This window comes from Phyllopteryx taeniolatus, chromosome 2, assembly GCF_024500385.1.
Source record: "Phyllopteryx taeniolatus isolate TA_2022b chromosome 2, UOR_Ptae_1.2, whole genome shotgun sequence".
Taxonomy (NCBI): domain Eukaryota; kingdom Metazoa; phylum Chordata; class Actinopteri; order Syngnathiformes; family Syngnathidae; genus Phyllopteryx; species Phyllopteryx taeniolatus.
Window position 1 is genome coordinate 18,161,125 of NC_084503.1, and position 20,318 is coordinate 18,181,442.

Sequence of the window (20,318 nt, forward strand, 5' to 3'; positions counted from 1 at the left end):
GAAGAGAAAAAAAAAGGGAGGTTGCTCCAGCACGGCCATGTCCTTCTCAGTAAGGAACTGCCGGATGATCAGGGCATTGGGTCTCATTTACTAATAAATGTGTAGAAAAGTTCAGCGTATAGCCAAAAACACAGTCGAATTCATGACAGATGCGCATCAGTCAATTTTCTTCTCACCACCGTGCGTATGTTAGTGAATCAGATTTAATTTTAATTGACAGGCTTGTTCCTGCGATCTGCAATCTGCATTAACCATGCCTCAATTTCCCTATAAAAGGACATCTGGTTGATTTATCGGCGAGGGAATTTTAATTTGCAAAAGATGGCTCCAAAACTTTAAAAACTTTATTTATCTTTGTCCTATTGTCAAAAGGTTGGAATAATTGGAAAGCTTGCTAAACACTGAAACTGACAACATATAATAATGTTAATTAGTTTTAATTAATTTATTTATTTCAAAATTTGATTAGAGAATTTGGCACAAAAAACATCATATAAACAACAACTTAAATGCTGAAAATGAACATACACTGCATGTTAAAATGCGTACGAAAGAATAAATTCAAGTAGGAAAATTTTTGATGAATCACAGATTTGTGCGGCAAATGTGTCCATGCACGATTTAAGCACAAATTGGTTAGTGAATGAGACCCATTGTGAGCAGGTGCGTTGTCATGGTGAAACAGCCACGAGTTGTTTACAGCAACTCTTGCCTCTTCTGACGCACTGAACAAAGCAACGTTGCAGGATCTCTGTGGACGGACAGGTGGATTGTGTGGCCCTGTGGTAAGAACTAGTCGTGGACGATGCACCTCATACTGAAGAATGTGATCAACATAACTTTGACTTTGGAATTTGATCGTCTTGCTTTCTTTGACCTTGGTGACGTCGGATTCTTCCACTGAAGGCTCTGGCATTTGTTCTCCGGGTCGTACTCGAAGATCCATGATCCATCATAGGTCAGTACTCATAACATTTGCCTGTACTTTTCACTTTCCTCTTCATTACATCACAACAAAATCACCTTGCTCTGCCCAGACCATACATTATGATCACTCTTAAGGAGAAATGTCTTAAGACCTATTTCTACCATTTGGCATTTAGTTAAAGCACATTGTAGGCCTATTTTACTGCCGCTTGTCCTATCTCCTCCCCCCTCGTCTCCTGCTCAGAGAGAGGGCTAGGTGACGCTGACCTAATCTGAGGCTGTTGTTGTTTGGGTTCTGCACAGACCAACTGGGACAAGATCTGAGGTGGACAACTTCCCCGTTGCAATGGAGGATTCTGCTCCGACCGACCGGGCCAGTTCCTGAGGCAGAACCACCCAAGACGTCTACTCTGCGGCCCCGTTTCTATTTAAATTGACTCTTATGCCATCTTAATGAAAATTGTACAGCATCTTGCCATTGTAATTAACATTGTACAGCACCAGACTATGTGATAAATGTGGCCCACTCGACAGCCGTTGCAGCCTGGTCGTCCTGGAAGGGGGATCCCCTCATCTGCGGTCCCTTCTTAAGCTTTCTTCTTTCCCCAAATGGGATTTGAATTTTTTCTTGTCCGATTGGGCGGTTTAGATTAGGGGATGTTGTCAATCATTGCCAACTGTGGGCCTATGAAACCTTTTGAGAGTCTTTTGTAATTAAGGGCTGTATAAATGACTTGACTCTTACATTTCGAATTGGGTAAAATTGTGACCTTTTGTAATTACGGTCAATTTTATCTCCCAATTTTTTTTCACAAAGTGGCCATTAGTCCCATGAGCATATAGCAGCTCTTGCTTACAATAAATGAATTTCTCAAAGATCTTAAAGCAACTGCAAGGATTGAATTTTTTCCTGCCCATGGGCTCCTCTTCACTAATAATATCTTCTTGGTATCATGTCTTAAAATATACTGTACATAAATCATATTAACATTTTTCTAAAAGCACTGCAAAACTCCAATATTAACATTAGTACTCACTCTAGTAATTTTACAGACAGCTAAAATCATCAAGTTAAGATCATGTTCTCCATATTATGCCACGCTACCATCAAATAATTTTGATGCATGATCTCACAGTGGCTCATACTAATATTAAATATAGTTTTTAGGAATAAAGCCTCTACCTCGTTTTTGATGAACACTTTGGCCTGCTGTATTTTAATCTTAGTCGTGATGGTGGAACTTGGAGAGTTACCGATAAGTATTTTTTTTCCAGGTGCCACTGTACTTGGTGTAAACGTTTCAGAATCGCTTGTCGCAGGGAAATAGTCGGCATTTAAAGTGCATCAGACGAGTGTGTGTGTGCACTTGTGTTCCAATGCTATCGAAATGAAGGCGTCCCGGGGTTATTCCGCGCGAGGCCACTAGGGGAATCTGTTCCACTTCACTTGGCTGCAAACTTTTCTAGTGGTTTCAGAGTGGGCGGTGATTTTTTTTCAAACGTCACTTGGTTTGAGGTAAGAGGAGCACTTCCGTGATCAACGGGACGCCAATTAGCGGGGAACGCACGCTGGTGAGTATTGAGCGATAATATCAGTTCGATGCAGCTTCCCTATCATCATCTTGAGCGGCGGGGAGACGATTTCATGCACAAGCGCGTTGCCGTTGTTCGTCTCGTGTGGCCCATTGTGCGGTATTGTTGTTATTTGTTGTTTGCTTTTGCTCGTTCAGGTGCAAAGCAAATGGAGTGGCGCCAGCAAAGCACTTTCAGCTGCGTAGACGCCTTCGGTGAGGCGCAGCGTTGGATTGAGGTGAGCGGGATTTTCAATTAGCTGCCGTTGGCCTGTTTGATTTCGTTTGGATGAAACACCAGCAGTCACATTTACGTGATTTGCTTCATCCGTAAACTCCCGAATGTGTTTATGCTCATAATTGACAGGATCCAATATTATATCGTCTCTCTTCTTTTTTTATTTTTTTTATTTTTATTTATTTTATTTTTTTAGGAGGATAGGTGCACTATAGCTTTACAATGAAAAATAAACCATTTGTGTCCCATTTGGAACATTTTAATAATTATATAAAAGTGTATTTATTGCATTAGGCATTTCTAAGGTTTCTGTAATTTGCAGTTTGTGGATAGAGTGATAGACACCGATGCAGATTTGGTCATGAGACAAGTGTGCATTTGGTGGCTGTGGTTTCAAAGCAATGTGTGCTCTACTTTCCTTGAGCTGGCCGCTCTCCAAGTACTGCACATTTTGCAAAGCGTAAACTATAACCACAACCACAATGTGCTTTTAGTGGGTGAATGTTGGTCTAAACGGGCCCTGTGCCAACTCCATCAAGAGTTTGCTAACAGCGTCTTCATTCCTTTTGTGTCTATTTTTTATAATGTTGGGTAAGATAAATCCAACAGTTTTGTATGTTAAACTGTAGACTATTTAGACTCCAAATATGAAAGTCATCCGCTCTTGCTTTCTGCCTCAACTGGAGCAGTGCCAGTCAATTTAAGCAGTTCAGTCATGGTGCCTGTGCTGATCTAGACTGGTTTTACATAGCTTTTTTTTTTTAAATATATATATATATATATATATAACTATTTTAGGATGTGCTGATAAGTTTGCAGGTTTAGTGAGCCAAAAGACAGCGATAGTGTTTCTAATGTGATCATTGTTCGGTTGACCAATTGAGGATTGGTGCAATAGCTCAGCCAGTAGAGTGTTGATAACTTGATTCAGTTGTGCATTAATGTAGCACCGCCTTATTCCTAATGCCGCTTATAAGCATCAGTGTTAATGCCAAACACACAAACAAGTGATTGTGGATTCCTGGAGGAACTAATGAGAGAGAAGAATAGGCTTTTGAGGCCCTCTTGTTAATTGTGGAGCTGAATCCCTTTTTGTGTCCTCATTACTAAGACCCCTTGTGTATCCCACTGTTGTCTGTTGTAATTATGCATATATTTAACACTTTCATCACCTTTTGTGCAATTCCAATGAAGTTGGCATGTTGTGTTAAACATAAATACAAACAGAATACAATGATTTTCAAATCATGTTCAACCTATATTTAATTGAATACACTACAAAGACAAGATATTTAATGTTCAAACTGAAACTATTGTTTTTAGCAAATCATTAACTTAGAATTTTATAGCTGCAACATGTTCCAAAAAAGCTGGGCCAGGTGGCGAGAAAGTTGAGGAATGCTCATCAAACACCTGTTTGGAACATCCCACAGGTGAACAGGTGGGTGCCCTAATTAGGTATTAAAGTAGCTTCCCTGAATTGCTCAGTCATTCACAAGCAAACATGGGGCGAGGTTCACCTCTTTGTGAACAAGCGTGTGAGAAAATAGTCGAACAGTTTAAGGACAATGTTCCTCAACATACAGTTGCAAGGAATTTAAGGATTTCATCATCTGTGATCCATAATATCATCAAAAGGTTCAGAGAATCTGGAGAAATCACTGCATGAAAGCGGCAAGGCCGAAAACCAACATTGAATGCCCGTAACCTTCGATCCCTCAGGCGGCACTGCATCAAAAACCGACATCAAAGTGTAAAGGATATCACCACATGGGCTCAGGAACACTTCAGAAAACCAATGTCAGTAAATACAATTCGGTGCTACATCTGTAAGTGCAACTTGAAACTCTACTATGCAAAGCATTTATCAACAACACCCAGAAACGCCCCAAGCTCATCTAAGATGGACTGATGCAAAATGGAAAAGTGTTCTGTTGTCCGACGAGTCCACATTTCAAATTGTTTTTCGAAATTGTGGACGTCGTGTCCTTCGGGCCAAAGAAGAAACGAACCATCCGGACTGTTATGGACGCAAAATTCAAAAGCCAGAATCTGTGATGGTATGGGGTTGTGTTAGTGCCAATGGCATAGGTAACTTGCACATCTGTGAAGGCACCATAAATGCTGAAGGGTACATACAGGTTTTGGAGAAACATATGCTGCCATCCAAGCAAAGTCTTTTTCATGGATGCCCCTGCTTATCTCAGCAAGACGATGCCAAACCACATTCTGCACGCGTTACAACAGCGTGGCTTCGTAGTAAAAGAGTGCGGGTACTAGACTGGCCTGCCTGCAGTCCAGACCTGTCTCCCATTGAAAATATTCAGCGCATTATTAAGCGTAAAATACACAACGGAGACCCCGTACTGTTGAACAGCTGAAGCTGTACATCAAGCAAGAATGGGAAAGAATTCCACCTACAAAGCTTCAACAATTAGTGTCCTCAGTTCCCAAACGTTTATTGAATGTTGTTAAAAGAAACGGTGATGTAACAGTGGTAAACAGTTGCAGCCATAAAATTACAAGTTAATGATTTGCTAAAAACAATAGCTGATCAGTTTGAACATTAAATATATTTTCCTTGTAGTATATTCAATTAAATATAGGTTGAACATTATTGTATTCTGTTTTTATTTGTTTAACACAATGTCCCAACTTCCTTGGAATTTGGGTTGTCGATGCCATCACTTACCTCATTAGGCAAGGCATCAATGTGATCATCTTCCACACCTGTGTTTGTGGGGAAGCTGTACCTTTTGAATGTTTTGCTGCAAGACCAATTGCATCCTTATTAGTCCTTATTAGTGCTACAAAACCGTGTCAGATGACCATATATTGTCCATGTAAAAGGGTCGCATTGAAGACTGGACCTCAAATGGATAGTTTTCAATCATGTGATTAGTCTTTGTCCACCATGCTGGCGGTTGAGAGCAGGAGGATTCCAAGTGGAACAAAACAATGCATCCACCTCTAACATGGTATGATGTCATTTTCAAACTTTTACCACCACAATCTTGAGGCAAGATATTTAAGTTTATATCAAGTGATAGAAATTACTGGCTGCATCCTTACACCACACTTTGCATACAGAGCTTTGTTTGCCACATTTCATTATAGATACACACCCTGCTCTTCTCACAAACAGATAGTTGCACTATGTATACATGTAAATATATTAGACTTAGTCACGCATAACAACAGGTGCACAATATATCACCAGACAGTAGACACCGAGGAGAAGATAGGATTGGTCCATGACTGCATGACATCACGACAGAAAGCAGTGTTCACTATAATAGACTGCAGCTGCAGTCACTCGGGACTTTTTCCCCAGGAGTTGTCCCAGCTGCGTGTGGAAGTCCTCAGCGCTGAACCGTCCCCAACCTTAAAGCTTGACTCTGTATTTTTAGTTCAAATAAATTGTAAACCTTTCAACCGGCCTGTTCTTTGAAGAATCACCTCCACCAGAATAAAAGAACCAGGTCTTGGAGGCCCGCACGGCTGCCAGGCAAAACCCGGGCCGCTGGTGCCTTTGATAACCTAACATGAGTATAATATTTGTCCAAGAACAGTTTCCTCACATTGATTTCAGATAGCAGGCTATAGCCTTCCTGCTAGAATCAGTAAAGTATTCTGATATGAATTTCACAAGTTGACGTGTTTTTGTTTTTAGGAGGTAACTGGAAAATCTTTTGGCTGCAGCGACTTTCGTGCAGCTCTTGAGAATGGAGTCCTGCTTTGCGAGTGAGTTATTCTGTTGCTCCATTTTTACATAATTGCAGCAACTACTTCTGGAATCTATCAAAATTTCCAAAGCAAGTTTTTTTTCTCTATTGTGAGAAACCTTTGAAAAACTTGTCATGCTGATGCGTGTATTAAGCTGTCCGTAAACATGTAGAAATCCAATCTTCGCATAGTGAAGGTAATCTGATGTCTATTAAGAGCCCCACAGGTTTAAGACCTATTGGCAAAGTGATATAGGACGCTGCTGTATAAGTTCACTCTTACCAAAGATGGAGTTTGGGTGACCTGCACCATCTTCAAATTTCTTGGCCCTCCTTGTATTTTTTTTCCCCTAATGTCTTTACTGATAAAATTTTGAATTATAGTATACTGTTGAAGATTTTACGTTATATAATTGACTCCTGTTTTATTCTTCCACATAGTCTGATCAACCAGTTAAAGCCTGGAATCATTAAAAAACTGAACCGACTTTCTACTCCCATTGCTGGCTTGGTAAGTGTTGGATTTTTCTAGGTTAAACGTGTGGCGGGTATGCTTATTTGACTTTATCAAAGTAAGATGGGACCAACTCACCAAGGAGTGCTGACGTTTGATGTGGTTTCCTGTCCAAAGCCTAGGGAGAAATTTTTGCAATTGGGTAAATCATTCTGATATTCCTTTTAAGGGTGATGACCCAGCTTTGGAATATGTTAGGTTGGTTTTAGCATAGTCTAATTCATCGTCTTATTTTGACTCCAGGCTGTTTACACAGCTTTATTTAAATTTCTTGAACTTGCCCAAAGCAAGCTGATGGGGAAAAAAATCAATTGCTGCCCTCCAACTGGGGCCAATAAATGAGGCCAAAAGTCGAGGCTTATGTGGTTGAGATGTTCAGGATGATAGGGTACATATGCTTCAAATAATTAACTAGTACACATTAAATATGGGACATGTTGGCAAAGGGAATTTTTAATGTACCATAGTGTGCGCATGCACATCTGTGTACAGCGACCAGCCACAACATTGACTAATTGTAGTCTAATCGGTTGTAGCAAATGCATATAACCTCTTTACAGAGATAAATGTTTAGTTTTGGTGACACTGTAAGCAAGGTATTAATCTAAAAAATACATTTCATACATAAACTCTAATTTTAGTATTTGTCAATCAGGTTATAAATCATGCCAATACTATATCCTCTGTTTTCAAGATCTGTCTACAACCTATAGATTTAGCTGCTCCACTGTTGTGCTTCAGCAATGACATTAATGGTAATAAATGAATCACAATTTATTTTATTTTTTTTACTTCAAACCAAGGCTGCTAACTTTGGCACTTTGCTCCCATCTTTTGTATATTAATAGCGTTTTATGTTGCCCCTACCCAAAAAAATAAAATGAGTGATCACTCCAGGGGCCCTGTAAGAGATGAAAAGTGATGATTGGCAGGGGCCCTTGAAAATATTTTAAATTTGTCGCATTGAAGTGATTGGAGTGCAGGTGATATTTATTCACAAGTCCCCACATCACACCAAACTAAATGTGCCGTAAGTAAAGTAAAGAGCAATTGACACAGGTTTTATGAACTGCTGTGCTGGAAAAGGCAGCACAGCAATTCATGAAACCTTTGGCAATTGATCTTTATTTAATGTAGTAACTTTATTTTACAGATTAAACTGAGTGTGGATTTGGATTACTGTAACAACAGGACCTGATTTGAATTAGATTCCTAATGTAAGTGACTATGATGTTTTATTTCAGTTGCTTATGTTTCTTCTGTTTTGGGTTTTCATTCGCAGGATAACATAAATGTGTTTCTAAAAGCTTGTGGGAAATTGGGACTCAACGAGTCACAGCTGTTTCATCCAGGAGACTTGCAGGACCTGTCAAATCGAGCGATAGTCAGGTGCGGTTGTCAGGAGTGCTGTATGATCTGGGATATGTACAGTAAAACATGCAGGCTGATACATTAACAATTGGGCATAATTGTCCAAGTCATTTTTAGCTTACTGTACCCAAATCAATAAATACCAATCAATGTACTTAAAATTATTTTCTGAAAAACATTCAAACATAACATCATTTTAGACATGACTAATATACATTTTAAAGTTTTCAAATAAAATCTGCAATACCTAAATATAATCACACGACTACCATATCATAATGGAAATGTTCCCAAATGTCAATAACTGTTCTGTTAGTAAGTGTCTCTTTGTTGATTGTAAACTTATGTTTTTACCTCAATGCTGCAAATTATGAGATGCCTAACTGATATTCATTGTTCCTGTTACAGTTGCAATAGTTTTTATATACTCTGAGATTTTCTTTTTTGTGTTTACAAATGTTTGGTTGCGTTTTGTGATGGTTGGTGTTATTTTCTGAGGTTATGCCATAGTTAGTTTGTCAAAATGTTCCTTCTGTGTTTTTAGAGTAAATAGATGAAATATAGAAATGTATGCACCCTGTCATGTGGTAGGAAACAACCAATTTTAAAACACCAGCCACCTTTACAAACCGCGTAAACAGACTTATTCAAATATAAAAAGCAATTGATAATAATAGTAACGTTCCTTTGACACAAGACGGCATTTTGCAAATGTAAACAATTGTCGCCTCTGCTTACGACATAGCCAGCAGGGAGTGAGGGGTGATGTCGTCCCAATTCCAAGGGGATGGGGTAAAACAAAGGGGAAGGGCTCTGGGTAGAATTGGGATTGGCCCTTAATATACAAAAATGTGACAGCTACTGTATGGCATGCAAATGAGGGACCTACATTTTTTAATGAAAATCCATTACTGTAACCAAAGTACGTTCTTTTTTTTTTTTTTTTTTTTTTTTGATCAATCCTTTGAGACAATAATTACATTTTGTTTTTTATTGTAGGCGAAATGAAAGCAGTCGAAGACTCAAAAATGTAAGTACCTGTAATGGCTTTTAATGAGCTTTTTATCCAGGTTTTTCAATAGTCACATTTTGCAACTCACATTTTATCTCCAATCTGTAGCAGTAGCACTACCATCAAATATGTACAGCACGTGTTGAATAAGCATGTGCCGTAACATGCTGTTTTCTATTGAATTATTGTGGGTATAAAGTGCCCTCTTCTTTCACAGTACGAACTTGTGAGCTTTTGATTGCGGGTCACGTGAATGGAGCTGCCAGCTCGTATGCATTGTTGTTAAGTTATTTAAAAAACAAAATTTTTTCCTCAACTCATGGAGTTGCATAGTTGCATCAGAAGCCTCATTTGAATTCACACAATGAGGCTGTTTGTTAGTACAGTGCCCTGGCTCTTTGAAAAGGGATGTAACCTTTTTCTTTGTATTAGGCAATTGGGGTCAATTTGTGTCCATTGAAATCCAGTATATGAAGGTATTCTTTCATGCACTTTTATGCTTTGTATGCAACTGTTTTATTTCATGTTAGATGTTTTAACTTGCTACTTCCAAATGAACAATTATCTCAAACACCAGTTTTTTAATGATTTATTTCATTCTAAAATTAATTGGCAGTAGAGAGCAGGTAAGATATATTGTAAGAATCCTTTCAGGGGAAATTATTTTTATTCTATTTTTTTGGGTTATTGGTGATTGCTGGTCTTGCATGTTTCCCTGCACAATTATGACTATAATTTTAACAGAACATGTAACACTAAAAGTCTTTTATTACCAGGGACAAAGGTGGTATCTCGAATACCAACTCCTGTCCCTCTCTCTCTTTTCTCTCTCCTGAAGGGCGATTAAAAAATTACAGTTCTTTTCATTTGCAAAAATTAACATATCCCAGAAACATGGACATGTATACATGCATTTACTTGTCTTCCTAGTCGGTGTCTGGTGTTTATCCAGATGCGTATCTGCAGTATTCAGTGTTGCTGCCTCGTCAGTCAGATACTTTACAAGGCCCTTAAGAGAGAGGGTCACAATATTGACACATTTCTGCACAATTATGTTTTGTTTGAATTCCATGAAAATGAAAAGTCACAGCATTTGCCAAGGTCTTTGTCGGTATGATTGCTTTTCAATTTGACTGCGAAAAACTTCAGAAGAAAAACACTGTCAAACCTCCGGCAACATTAGAAGATGTCACATGTTGCAGCGGCGTTTTTATTTTTATAAGAGTAAAAAAAAGAACCCACCTTGTGAGATCTTCATAGCCTTTCATCATGCAGCTACTGGTTGTATTGTTTTGCTTTTTTTAGGTTCGTCTTTCATTTGCAAAAAATAACTTACTATTTTTTATTTTTTTTAAAACGCTTGACTCTTAACGATCCATCAATCCATTTTCTAATAAATTGGTAAATAATGTCAAACATAACTCCCTGTATAGAAGCCTTTTTCTTCCAGCAGGGAGTTTGCGTTGGTTCGATTCCACCTAATTTCACACATTTGTCTCTTCTATTTTAGGTTCTTATCACAATCTACTGGTTGGGACGTAAGGCCTACCTTGATGATTGCTACAGTGGTACTCATCTTAACTTCAAGGCCTTTGAAGGACTTTTGGGGTTGGCTTTGTCAAAGGTCTGATCTATTTCTGTTTTTTTTGTTTTGTCAACCTTTTTATGTAATTCATTAAAAAACTTGCGCTGTCTTCTTACGTCAGGCTCTTGATGATGGCAGTAATACCTTTGAGAAGGATGGTGCCTACAAAGAATGCAGTCATCCAGGGAGGAGGATGAGCTATAAGTGGGAGACTTCAGTAGACCGCTTCGACTCTACAGACTCCCGGGCCCCCCATGCAAGCAGTGAAGGTGCTTGTTTTGTGCGTTTGTGTAGGCCATAGTCAGTGGTCCATAAGTAACACAACTGTCTAAAATTGGCACATCTCATCCATTTATGCTTTATGAAGCGAAGTACTGTAGTTCATATACACAAAACATTTCCTTCGGATGCAGTAATTTTTCAAAGTACCGTAATTTCTCGTGTATAATCCCCACCCCCAAAGTTGACCTCAAAATTCTGGAAAACCCTTCAACCCATGTATAATGCATTTTTACAATGCATGATTTTGATTCTACCCATATGATCAAAACATGAAGTATCATATGTATTTTATATAAGAATTATTCTGAAGTTAAGCACTTTATTTCGACTGTAGTATACCCACACCTGCTCAGCGCCTCTCACCGTGGGCAACTCCAGAGTGGAAGAGAGTCCAACTGGTACCAGAGCCCAAGCCGTGTGTGGAGGCGAGCCAGACTATATCTAGTCGGAACTTCTCGACCTCACACACCAGCCCGGGCTCCTTCCCTGCCAGAGAGGTGACATTCCATGTCCCTGTAGCCAGGGATCGGATCGCCAAGGTCCCTCCCTACGGCAACCACCCAGCTCACACTGCACCTGACCTGTATGGCCCCTCCCACAGGTGGTGAGCCCATGGGAAGGGGAACCCACGTTACCCTTTTGGGCTGTGCGCTCGCCTTCGGCCCCACCTCCAGGCCTGGCTCCAGAGGGGGGCCCGGGTGACCCGCGTCCGGCAAGGGAAACCTAAATCCATATGTATTTTTCATCATAGGGGTCTTTTTAGCCATGCTTTGTTTGATCCTTCACCTAGGACCTGTTTGCCACAGGTGACCCTACCAGGGCCGTGAAGCCCCAGTCAACTTAGCTCCCAGGATAATTGGGACACACAAACCCCTTCACAACGATAAGGTGACTGCTCTAGGAGGGGGAAAAATAAAATCACAAATTCTGCCTGGGTATGTAAACTTATGAGCACAATTGTACATATATGCAGTCATATTGTAAAGAAAGTGTAGGCTACACCTTTTTCATAACCTCGCGGTGGCATACTAGAATGAAAGTGTACAAGTTTTTCATAACTACGGTGGCCTGGAAGTGCAAAACAATGAAACAAATTGTGAAATTTTTACATTTCAGGCAACAAATTAACAAAAGCCCAAACACTTTTACATTTCAGGCAACAAACAAAAGCCAAAACACCCGGAAAGGGAACATCCCATTTCACAGACATTCTTAGAAATCCCACGCCCTTTGCAAGACCCCCCGCTTCAACATGATTGGCTCCTGCATCGCGGAAAGGCTAGGCTCCGCAGATGTAACGAGATGTCCATTGCAAATATAAGGAAAAAAACTAAGTTTTTTTTATGGTTAGGTTTAAGAGTAGGGTAGGGGTTAAGGTAGTTTAGGATGAGTTAAAGTAGGATTATGGTGGTTCAGGCTTCCGCACACCGAGCACCGTCGCCGAACCCGACTGAACTATGGCGCAGTGTGCATGGTTTGGCAACAGTTTCCTTGAGCGGTCGGTCGGCCACTGGTTTTGACGCGATTAAAAATTATAATCTCCGTTGCACGACGTCATTCAATCAAAATTCACAGAAGCTTTCCCTTACGGTGAAAATACATTCCCGGGTTTGCCAGCCGTGCCGCCGCGTTGCCTCTGCTCAAGCCATAGAAATAGTATGTAAAGCATCAAATGTTGTTTAACATCAATACTAAACTATAATTCATAATGTGCCTGTCGATTAAAAAGCATAGCCTGTGACCAGAATGTATGCAAGGTAGATCCCTCGATCCGTACGTTCAAAAATGGACCCGGCAGCTTCCTTGCAAATATCCACGCTTTCCCTTTAATTCTCACCAGCATCCTCTCTCTCTACCAACCTGCTTCTTCCTTAACTCTTAATCCATCTTTTTATGGTTAAAGAAATGTGATCAAGTACAACATATTGTGTATATACAGCCTCAAACGCCTATATAGGCTCGCTGTTCAGGGCAGACATCTCGTTACGTCTGGGTAGCCTACCCTTCCCGCGATGCAGGACCCAATCATGTTGAAGCAGGGTGGGTCTTGCCGAGAAAGGCTGTGGGATTTCTAAGAATGTCTGTGAAATGGGACGTTCCCATTCTGGGTGTTTCTGCTTTTGTTACTGTTTTCTGAAATGTGAAAGTCTTTTGGCTTTTGCTAGTTTTTTTAAATGTAAAAGTGCTTTGGCTTTTGTCAATTTGTTTCCTGTAATGTGTTTCACAATTTATTTTGCACTTCCAGGCCACTGTTCATAACTTCTAGGTGGCAGTTGCATATTGGAATGAAAGTGTACAGCTTTTTCATAACCTCTAGATGGCGGCATACATCTTTTTAAATGAGTTGTTTTTTCATTTTCAACTGATTCATTGCGGCCGCCATGAGAACACGAGGTGCGTTCAGGCACACTGCGTAAATGAGTGAATGGGGTTCTTTTGTAATACAGTACATGTAAAAAAATGATTACTAGGAAAATTATTTGTATCAGAATGCTTTCGTTACAACAATCGGTCATATGGAATTATTTTGTAATATAAGAACAGCTAAAATAAAATCAATATAGTCAGCCAGAGCTGCGAGGAATGCAAAGTTAATGTCCTTTCATTGTTCCTGCCATATTGTTGTTTTGTTTGTACATAAAGGACAAAAGTCCTGTTTGTTTTAGTATAATTTTTAAAAAGACCAAGTTTTTCCTCATGTTTTTGAGATTGTAGGGTAAAAGCTGCAGCTGGCTACTAGTGTGGACTGAATAGGTGGCAACAACGCGAAAATTAAATGCAATTAGTGTAAGGGGAAAAGCCTGTCAGCAACCTATTGAGGGGGGGGGGGGAAATAATTATTAACTAGTTCATTTTTGGAATGGTGAATTTAGTTATTTTTTAAATATGGACTGAACTAGTTCACTTTTGGAACGGTGAGCTGAACTTTGAACTAGTTTGTGTAGAATATGAACTTTCCCAATGCTGTGCGTCTTTCCCCCTGCTTGCTTCAGCTACAAGGCAGCACACGCTAATGTAAGCCCTCATCGGTATGTTGTATTTTGTTCCGAAGGTTGTGGAAGTGATGCGGAAGCTGAGCAAGTGTTTAGGACTGAGAACACACGGCCGACCAAAGGCTATATCCCACCTCCACTCCTACGGAAGAAACGAAATGAGGAAAATGGAAAAGTCTCCACTTCCTTTAACAGGTACTAAATTATGACTTGACACAAATGATGTGAAACAGCTGTTGTCTGTTAAGGGCTTTTCCTGGTTTTTTTCATTTTTGTTTTGCCATAATGCCATATATTGCATTTAATCCTAATTCATTTGGGGATAGGTGGTGGTGCAACATGAGCATGTTTATTTAAAAAAAAAAAAAAAAGTTTTAAATGATTTTAACATGGTGATAAAATGCTAGTTTTCCTAGTAAACAATAATCACGTATCTTCATGGTCTTTTTGCAGAAATGTAGCCTAAATCAAAACAATTCGTCTAGAAGTTAACATGCCTCCAACTCCTTGTGAGGCCTCTGAGGCCTGGTACACAAAGATTTTTCAAATCTTGAGATTTTTTTTTATCTGTGACAGACCACATAAAGATTAAAAAAATAATAATAATAAAAAATCAGTCATTTAACAGTTTTGGTCATAGTGTGCGTGTGTGTGTGGGGTGTGCTCTGATAATTTCAATGCAGAACACCACACACAAATATTCTGTTCCACCACAAAAGTCCTCCAAGGCAGAAATCGCACATGATCTCACAAAAACAAAGACGCGCAGACACTTCCGGGTATGTGCTGATCTTTGCCAAGTGATGCCGTAAGCAATGTAGGCAAACGTTGTGAATCTAAATGAAAAAGACTTGCTTTGGAAAATACTTTTTGCCGTCTGAGGAAACCCACTTTTATACAAAGACTGACATCAGGTAAGACGTGTTTGCTTTTATTTACGGTCGATTCCGTGTTCGTCAGTCTTGGTATTCTTTGATTGGCTACATTTCATTTCATGTCACAATTCTCAGCGTCATGACTAGTGTTGGAAACGATAAACTGATGCAACCGGATACTGGTTCTTAAAAACGAGAGCTATGACTATATCGGTAGCAGACTCCATAATCGATAATCTACCAGAAATCCTTCGATACATCGGTTGTAGAGCTGTGGACAGGATATCACAAGGACAGCAGTGGTGGGCAGTACCGACACTACTAGTTTAACTACATTTCTCTGTAGTGTTACTATTTCAACATCAAATAGCTTTTCAGTAGTTAAGCTACTTTCGTGGTCACAGCGATAGCAAAATAGCGTTCACAGTCGCTACATTTCTCACGGCAGTTGTAAACATGGAATGCAACGTTGTGTACCTTATCTCAAGTCTGCCGTTGACACCGGTGGCGAAATGTGCGCCACAGATTGTAAACATGCAGACAATATGGAAAAGGTGGCTACATCTCTGCAATTCCCATGGACTGTATACCTTAGCAAACTAATGCTTCTTTTCGAGCCCATTCAGTCCATTTGTACGTTCCAGTGTTGGTCGACTTTGCGACCCCAAAATTAAATTACCAAGAGGACACAGCCAGGTATGGCCCGCAGCTTGTTTGTTTCAATGTGCCTTATGATTGGCTGGCGACCAGTACAGAGTGTACCTCGCCTCTCTCCAACTAGGATAGGATTTAGGACTGTCAAGTCCTACCTAAACCTAACAAACTTTTTTTTGTTCATTTTGTACAAATGTGATGCATATTTGGCATGGTTATCTCATTACATCTGCGTAGCCTACCCTCCCCGCGATGCAGGAGCCAATCATGTTGAAGCCGGGCGTGTCTTGCAAAGAAATGGCGTGGTTACTCCTAGTAACGTGTTAATCTGTGATATGGTACATTCCCTTGTCGGTTTGTGTCACTTTTAATTTTCTTTGGCTTTTGTTGTTTCAGTTTTTTAGTTTTCTTAAATGTAAGTGTTTCGGCTTTTGTTAATTTGTTTTGTGAAATGTATATTTGTTTCGACTTTTAATTTGTTTTCTGAAATGCAGAGGTGTTTAACAATTATAAAATACTTTGTTTTACACTTCCCAGCCACCGTAACAAATGAACCAGTTGGTCAACTTTTGTTCATTTTACTCGTTCAGGTGTGTGAGTGTGTTTTAAGCTGTTTAATGACACCCCATTTGGAGTTTATTGTAAAACGAAATCCATCCATCCATTTTCTACCGCTTATCCGAGGTCGGTTCGCGGGGGCAGTAGCTTTAGCAGGGATGCCCAGACTTCCCTCTCCCCAGCCACTTCATCTCTACCGGGGGGATCCTGAGGCGTTCCCAGGCTAGCCGAAGGATGTAGTCTCTCCAGCGTGTCCTGGATCGTCCTCGGGGTCTCCTCCCGGTGGGACGTGCCCGGAACACCTCTCCAGGGAGGCGTCTGGGAGATGGATGACCGAGCCCGGACACCCTGTGGAGGAAACTCATTTTGGCCGCTTGTAACCGGGATCTTGTTCTTTCGGTCACGACCCACAGCTCGTGACCATAGGTGAGGGTAGGAACGTAGATCGACCGGTAAATCGAGAGCTTCGCCTTTTGGCTTAGCTCCTTCTTTACTACAACTGATCGATACAAAGTCCGCAGCACTGCAGACGCTGCACCGATCCGCCTCTCGATCTCCCGTTCCATTCTTCCCCCACTCGTGAACAAGACCCCAAGATACTTGAACTCCTCCACTTGGGGCAGGATCTCATCCCCGACCTGGAGAGGGCACGCCACCCTTTTCCGACTGAGGACCATGGTCTCAGATTTGGAGGTGCTGATTCTCATCCCAGCCGCTTCACACTCAGCTGCGAACTGCTCCAGTGAGAGTTGGCGGTCACGGCTTGATGAAGCCAACAGAACCACATCATCTGCAAAAAGCAGAGATGCAATACTGAGGCCACCAAACCGGACCCCCTCTACGCCTCAGCTGCGACTAGAAATTCTGTCCATAAAAGTTATGAACAGAATCGGGACAAAGGGCAGCCTTGGCGGAGTCCAACCCTCACCGGAAACGAGTCCGACTTACTGCCGGATATGCGGACCAAACTCTGACTCCGAACAGCCCGTATCGGGGGACCGAAACACCCCCCGAGGGATACGGTCGACCGCCTTCGCCAAGTCCATAAAACACATGTAGAGTGGGCGAACTCTCATGAACTCTCAAAGACCATGACGAGGGTGTAGAGCTGGTTCACTGTTCTACAGACAGGATGAAAACCACACTGGTTCTCCTGAATCTGAGATTAGACTTCCCGATGGACCCTCCTCTCCATAGCCCCTGAATAGACATAACCAGGGAGGCTGGTAGAGCCTTTAGAAACTCCGGGCGAATCTCATCCCACCCCTGGGACCTTGCCAGTAAGGAGCTTTTTAACCACCTCGGTGGTTTTTAACCACCTCAACCCCAGAGAGAGTAGAGCCCACCTCAGAGAACCCAGACTCTGCTTCCTCATGGGAAGGTGTTTCAGTGGAATCGAGGTATCCGAAGTATTCTCCCCACTGACTGACAATGTCCCGAGTTGAGGTCAGCAGCGCCCCATCCCCGCGATACAGTGTTGATTGTGCACTGCTTCTCCCTCCTGAGACGGCGGATGGCGGACCAGAATTTCCTCGAAGTCATTCTGCCTGGCCTCACTGAATTCCTCCCACGCCAGAGTTGTTGCCTCTGCGACCACCAAAGCTGCATTCCGCTTGGCCCTGCCTTTACACATCAGCTGCCTCAGGAGTCCCACAGGCCAAAAAGGCCCGATAGGACTTCTTCAGCTTGACGGTGGTATTTGAACATTCAATAGGTGTAATTATTTTGACATGTCTGTTTAGTTTCATAGTGAACTTCAATTGGACTGTCATTAAACGACATTAAGCAATCAACAGACGCGCTTACTTCTTGCTACGATGTCAGCACCTTAGCAACCTGTTGTTGTGATCACGTGGGCACTGCATGCCATCAATGCACAGTTGGATGAACATGCCGGAGCGAGCATGGAATGGACTGCTTGTATAAGAGTGGTTAAAATCTCAGATTTTACATCCAGGCAGATCCTTTTTTATTTATTTGCTGACATCGGACCAATGATCGGATAGGGACACCCCTAATAATAAAAGCTACAATTATTAAAATTTACTTTGCCATTGTGTCTCTTGAACAATATAGTGTAAATCCAACCTCAGTGCAAATACATTTGACAGCTTTGACTAAATCTGCTTTGTGGCAGCTTCATCTTTGCTTGCTTCGGTTGTATCTACTTTACAACAAAGGGAACCATCCAAACATTACTTCTGTTCATTTTGTTGGCAGAGAACTGTCAGTTTCATGACATGATTGTCTTTGTTCCATCCAATCAAATGTCAGTGTTTCTGTGCCACTGATTAAATGCTTCTTGGAAAAGAATGCAACACCTTTACTAGAGTTTCAATGAATTTTATGCAACTCTCCTTTTCACTTAGCTAAGAATATGAATGAATGTTCATGCTTGCATTCAGGATTCTGTGTGAGAAACTTACACACCCTGTAGTTGCCAATATAAATTACCTTAAATATCCTTTATGCGTGAGTTTGCTTGCAAATTATTGTGTTGCATATCAGTTTTTAATTGATGCCTTTATATAGTGCATTAATTTCTCTTGCATTTATCTGTGCAATAGGAGCAAATCATTGAGTGACATCCCAACGGTATGCCCTTCACATAAGGTTTCCGAAGGCTTTGTGGGCAAGGGCCAGGACGCTGGAACAGCTAAATGGAATCAAGACAGGAAATGGAGGAGCCACAGTGCTGGCAGAGACAATGAGACTCGGTGGCAAGATGTATGTTAAAATCATTGTTTACATGGCTTTAAATGAAATTACTGTAGGCTGATTTGTGTGAAACTGCACTTGCACTAAAGTCTAATGCACTTAAGTCTTTATAATACTCAGATCATGTTTACCCATGTCAGGCTTTGACAAAGTGGAAAAATCATCGCAGGAATACAAAGTCTAGTCTCCGCAGGAAGTCTGATCGAGAACATGTCATTAACAAGATGACTAATGGAGCTTTGAATGACCATAAAGAGAGAGAAAAGCACAGTGCGCAGTCAGAAAGGTAAGTTGATGTTAGAAAAGTCTGTAGCTGGCTGCCATATGTTTTATAACATCTGTAAAAGGCTTGCTGACCTCACTTCTCTGTAAACCACAGTGAACTCGAGTAATGTGACACATCCTCCATCTTTTCTGCTGCCTTCATTACTCTGACTCCTCTTCCATTACATACAAATTCCCCAGAGAGCAGCTGTCAGCACAAAGGCACAGCTCTGCCCCACACGCTCACTCCACTTCTCCTCCATCAAAGTTCTCAAGCTCTTTTTTGTGGACACATAGTCGAGCTCCATTGGCTCGAAGCTATGCCACTGAGGTGCCTTTTAGCACTGGCTCTTCTTATTGTCACCATAACGTTTTCCCTGCACAGGTAAGTTTACGTTTGATTTGTTTTCTTTGCCTCATTACATGAAATGACACTGAAGTGTAGTGAATTATTCTTCAAGTTGGGTTAAAGTTACAAATGCTAGCAGGTATTTGAAGCGGATAAGGAGAAATACTCGTTTTATGGTTGAAAAGGCTTTATTATACTGATTTTTAGAACATTGAATTTTTAGACATTTCAGCAGTTTTAAGAATTTGTTTTATCGAACGTAGTGTAATTATGTAAATTGTGTCCACTATGAAAATGGAAAAAAATAAACGCTTGATCATTTAGAGTATAACGCACAGCACACTTGCGCTGCTTCTGCCTTAATTGTCTTAATGGCAAATATTCAATTTCTAGTGTGGTGAAGGAATCGATGTTTGGCAATAATGGTGTGGTAAGCTGTTTAAACCACGCTTAATTTTGACAATATCTCCCACACACAGCCCAGCCACTAGACATACCAGATGTAATGTAGGATAGGTTTGTTTTTGTTGTTCTGCACTTTATTAATCCTATGAGGGAGATTAAGGGGATGCCATAAAATTATTGTGGCAAAATTAGCACGACTCAAACCATGTAACATTTGCTCGTCTCCATTAGTGTTTATTTTATTTTTTTTTTTAACTATTTTTCTAACAATTGCTAG

The 20,318-nt window shown here is 40.8% G+C and overlaps 1 protein-coding gene and 1 long non-coding RNA gene across 6 annotated transcripts in view; both read left to right on the forward strand.

Annotated features, from left to right (window-relative positions):
- Positions 1–699: 699 nt before the first annotated feature.
- On the forward strand, positions 700–1,642 carry LOC133466035 (uncharacterized). The gene is made up of 3 exons (XR_009784818.1): positions 700–785; positions 907–958; positions 1,231–1,642. It is a non-coding gene; the product is annotated as an uncharacterized LOC133466035 (long non-coding RNA).
- Positions 1,643–2,362: 720 nt separating this feature from the next.
- The window catches only part of LOC133472545 (LIM domain only protein 7-like), a 32,640-nt gene continuing 14,684 nt past the window's right edge, over positions 2,363–20,318 (forward strand). For 4 of the 5 annotated variants that reach the window (XM_061763537.1, XM_061763553.1, XM_061763563.1 and 1 more), the window contains exons 1-11: positions 2,508–2,737; positions 6,410–6,480; positions 6,903–6,972; positions 8,258–8,364; positions 9,346–9,376; positions 10,869–10,982; positions 11,065–11,212; positions 14,278–14,413; positions 18,873–19,032; positions 19,164–19,309; positions 19,489–19,672. In XM_061763537.1, coding sequence (XP_061619521.1) covers positions 2,528–2,737; positions 6,410–6,480; positions 6,903–6,972; positions 8,258–8,364; positions 9,346–9,376; positions 10,869–10,982; positions 11,065–11,212; positions 14,278–14,413; positions 18,873–19,032; positions 19,164–19,309; positions 19,489–19,672 — 1,377 coding nt within the window. In that variant the 5' untranslated portion in view covers positions 2,508–2,527. The other variant, XM_061763572.1, reaches the window with a different exon arrangement.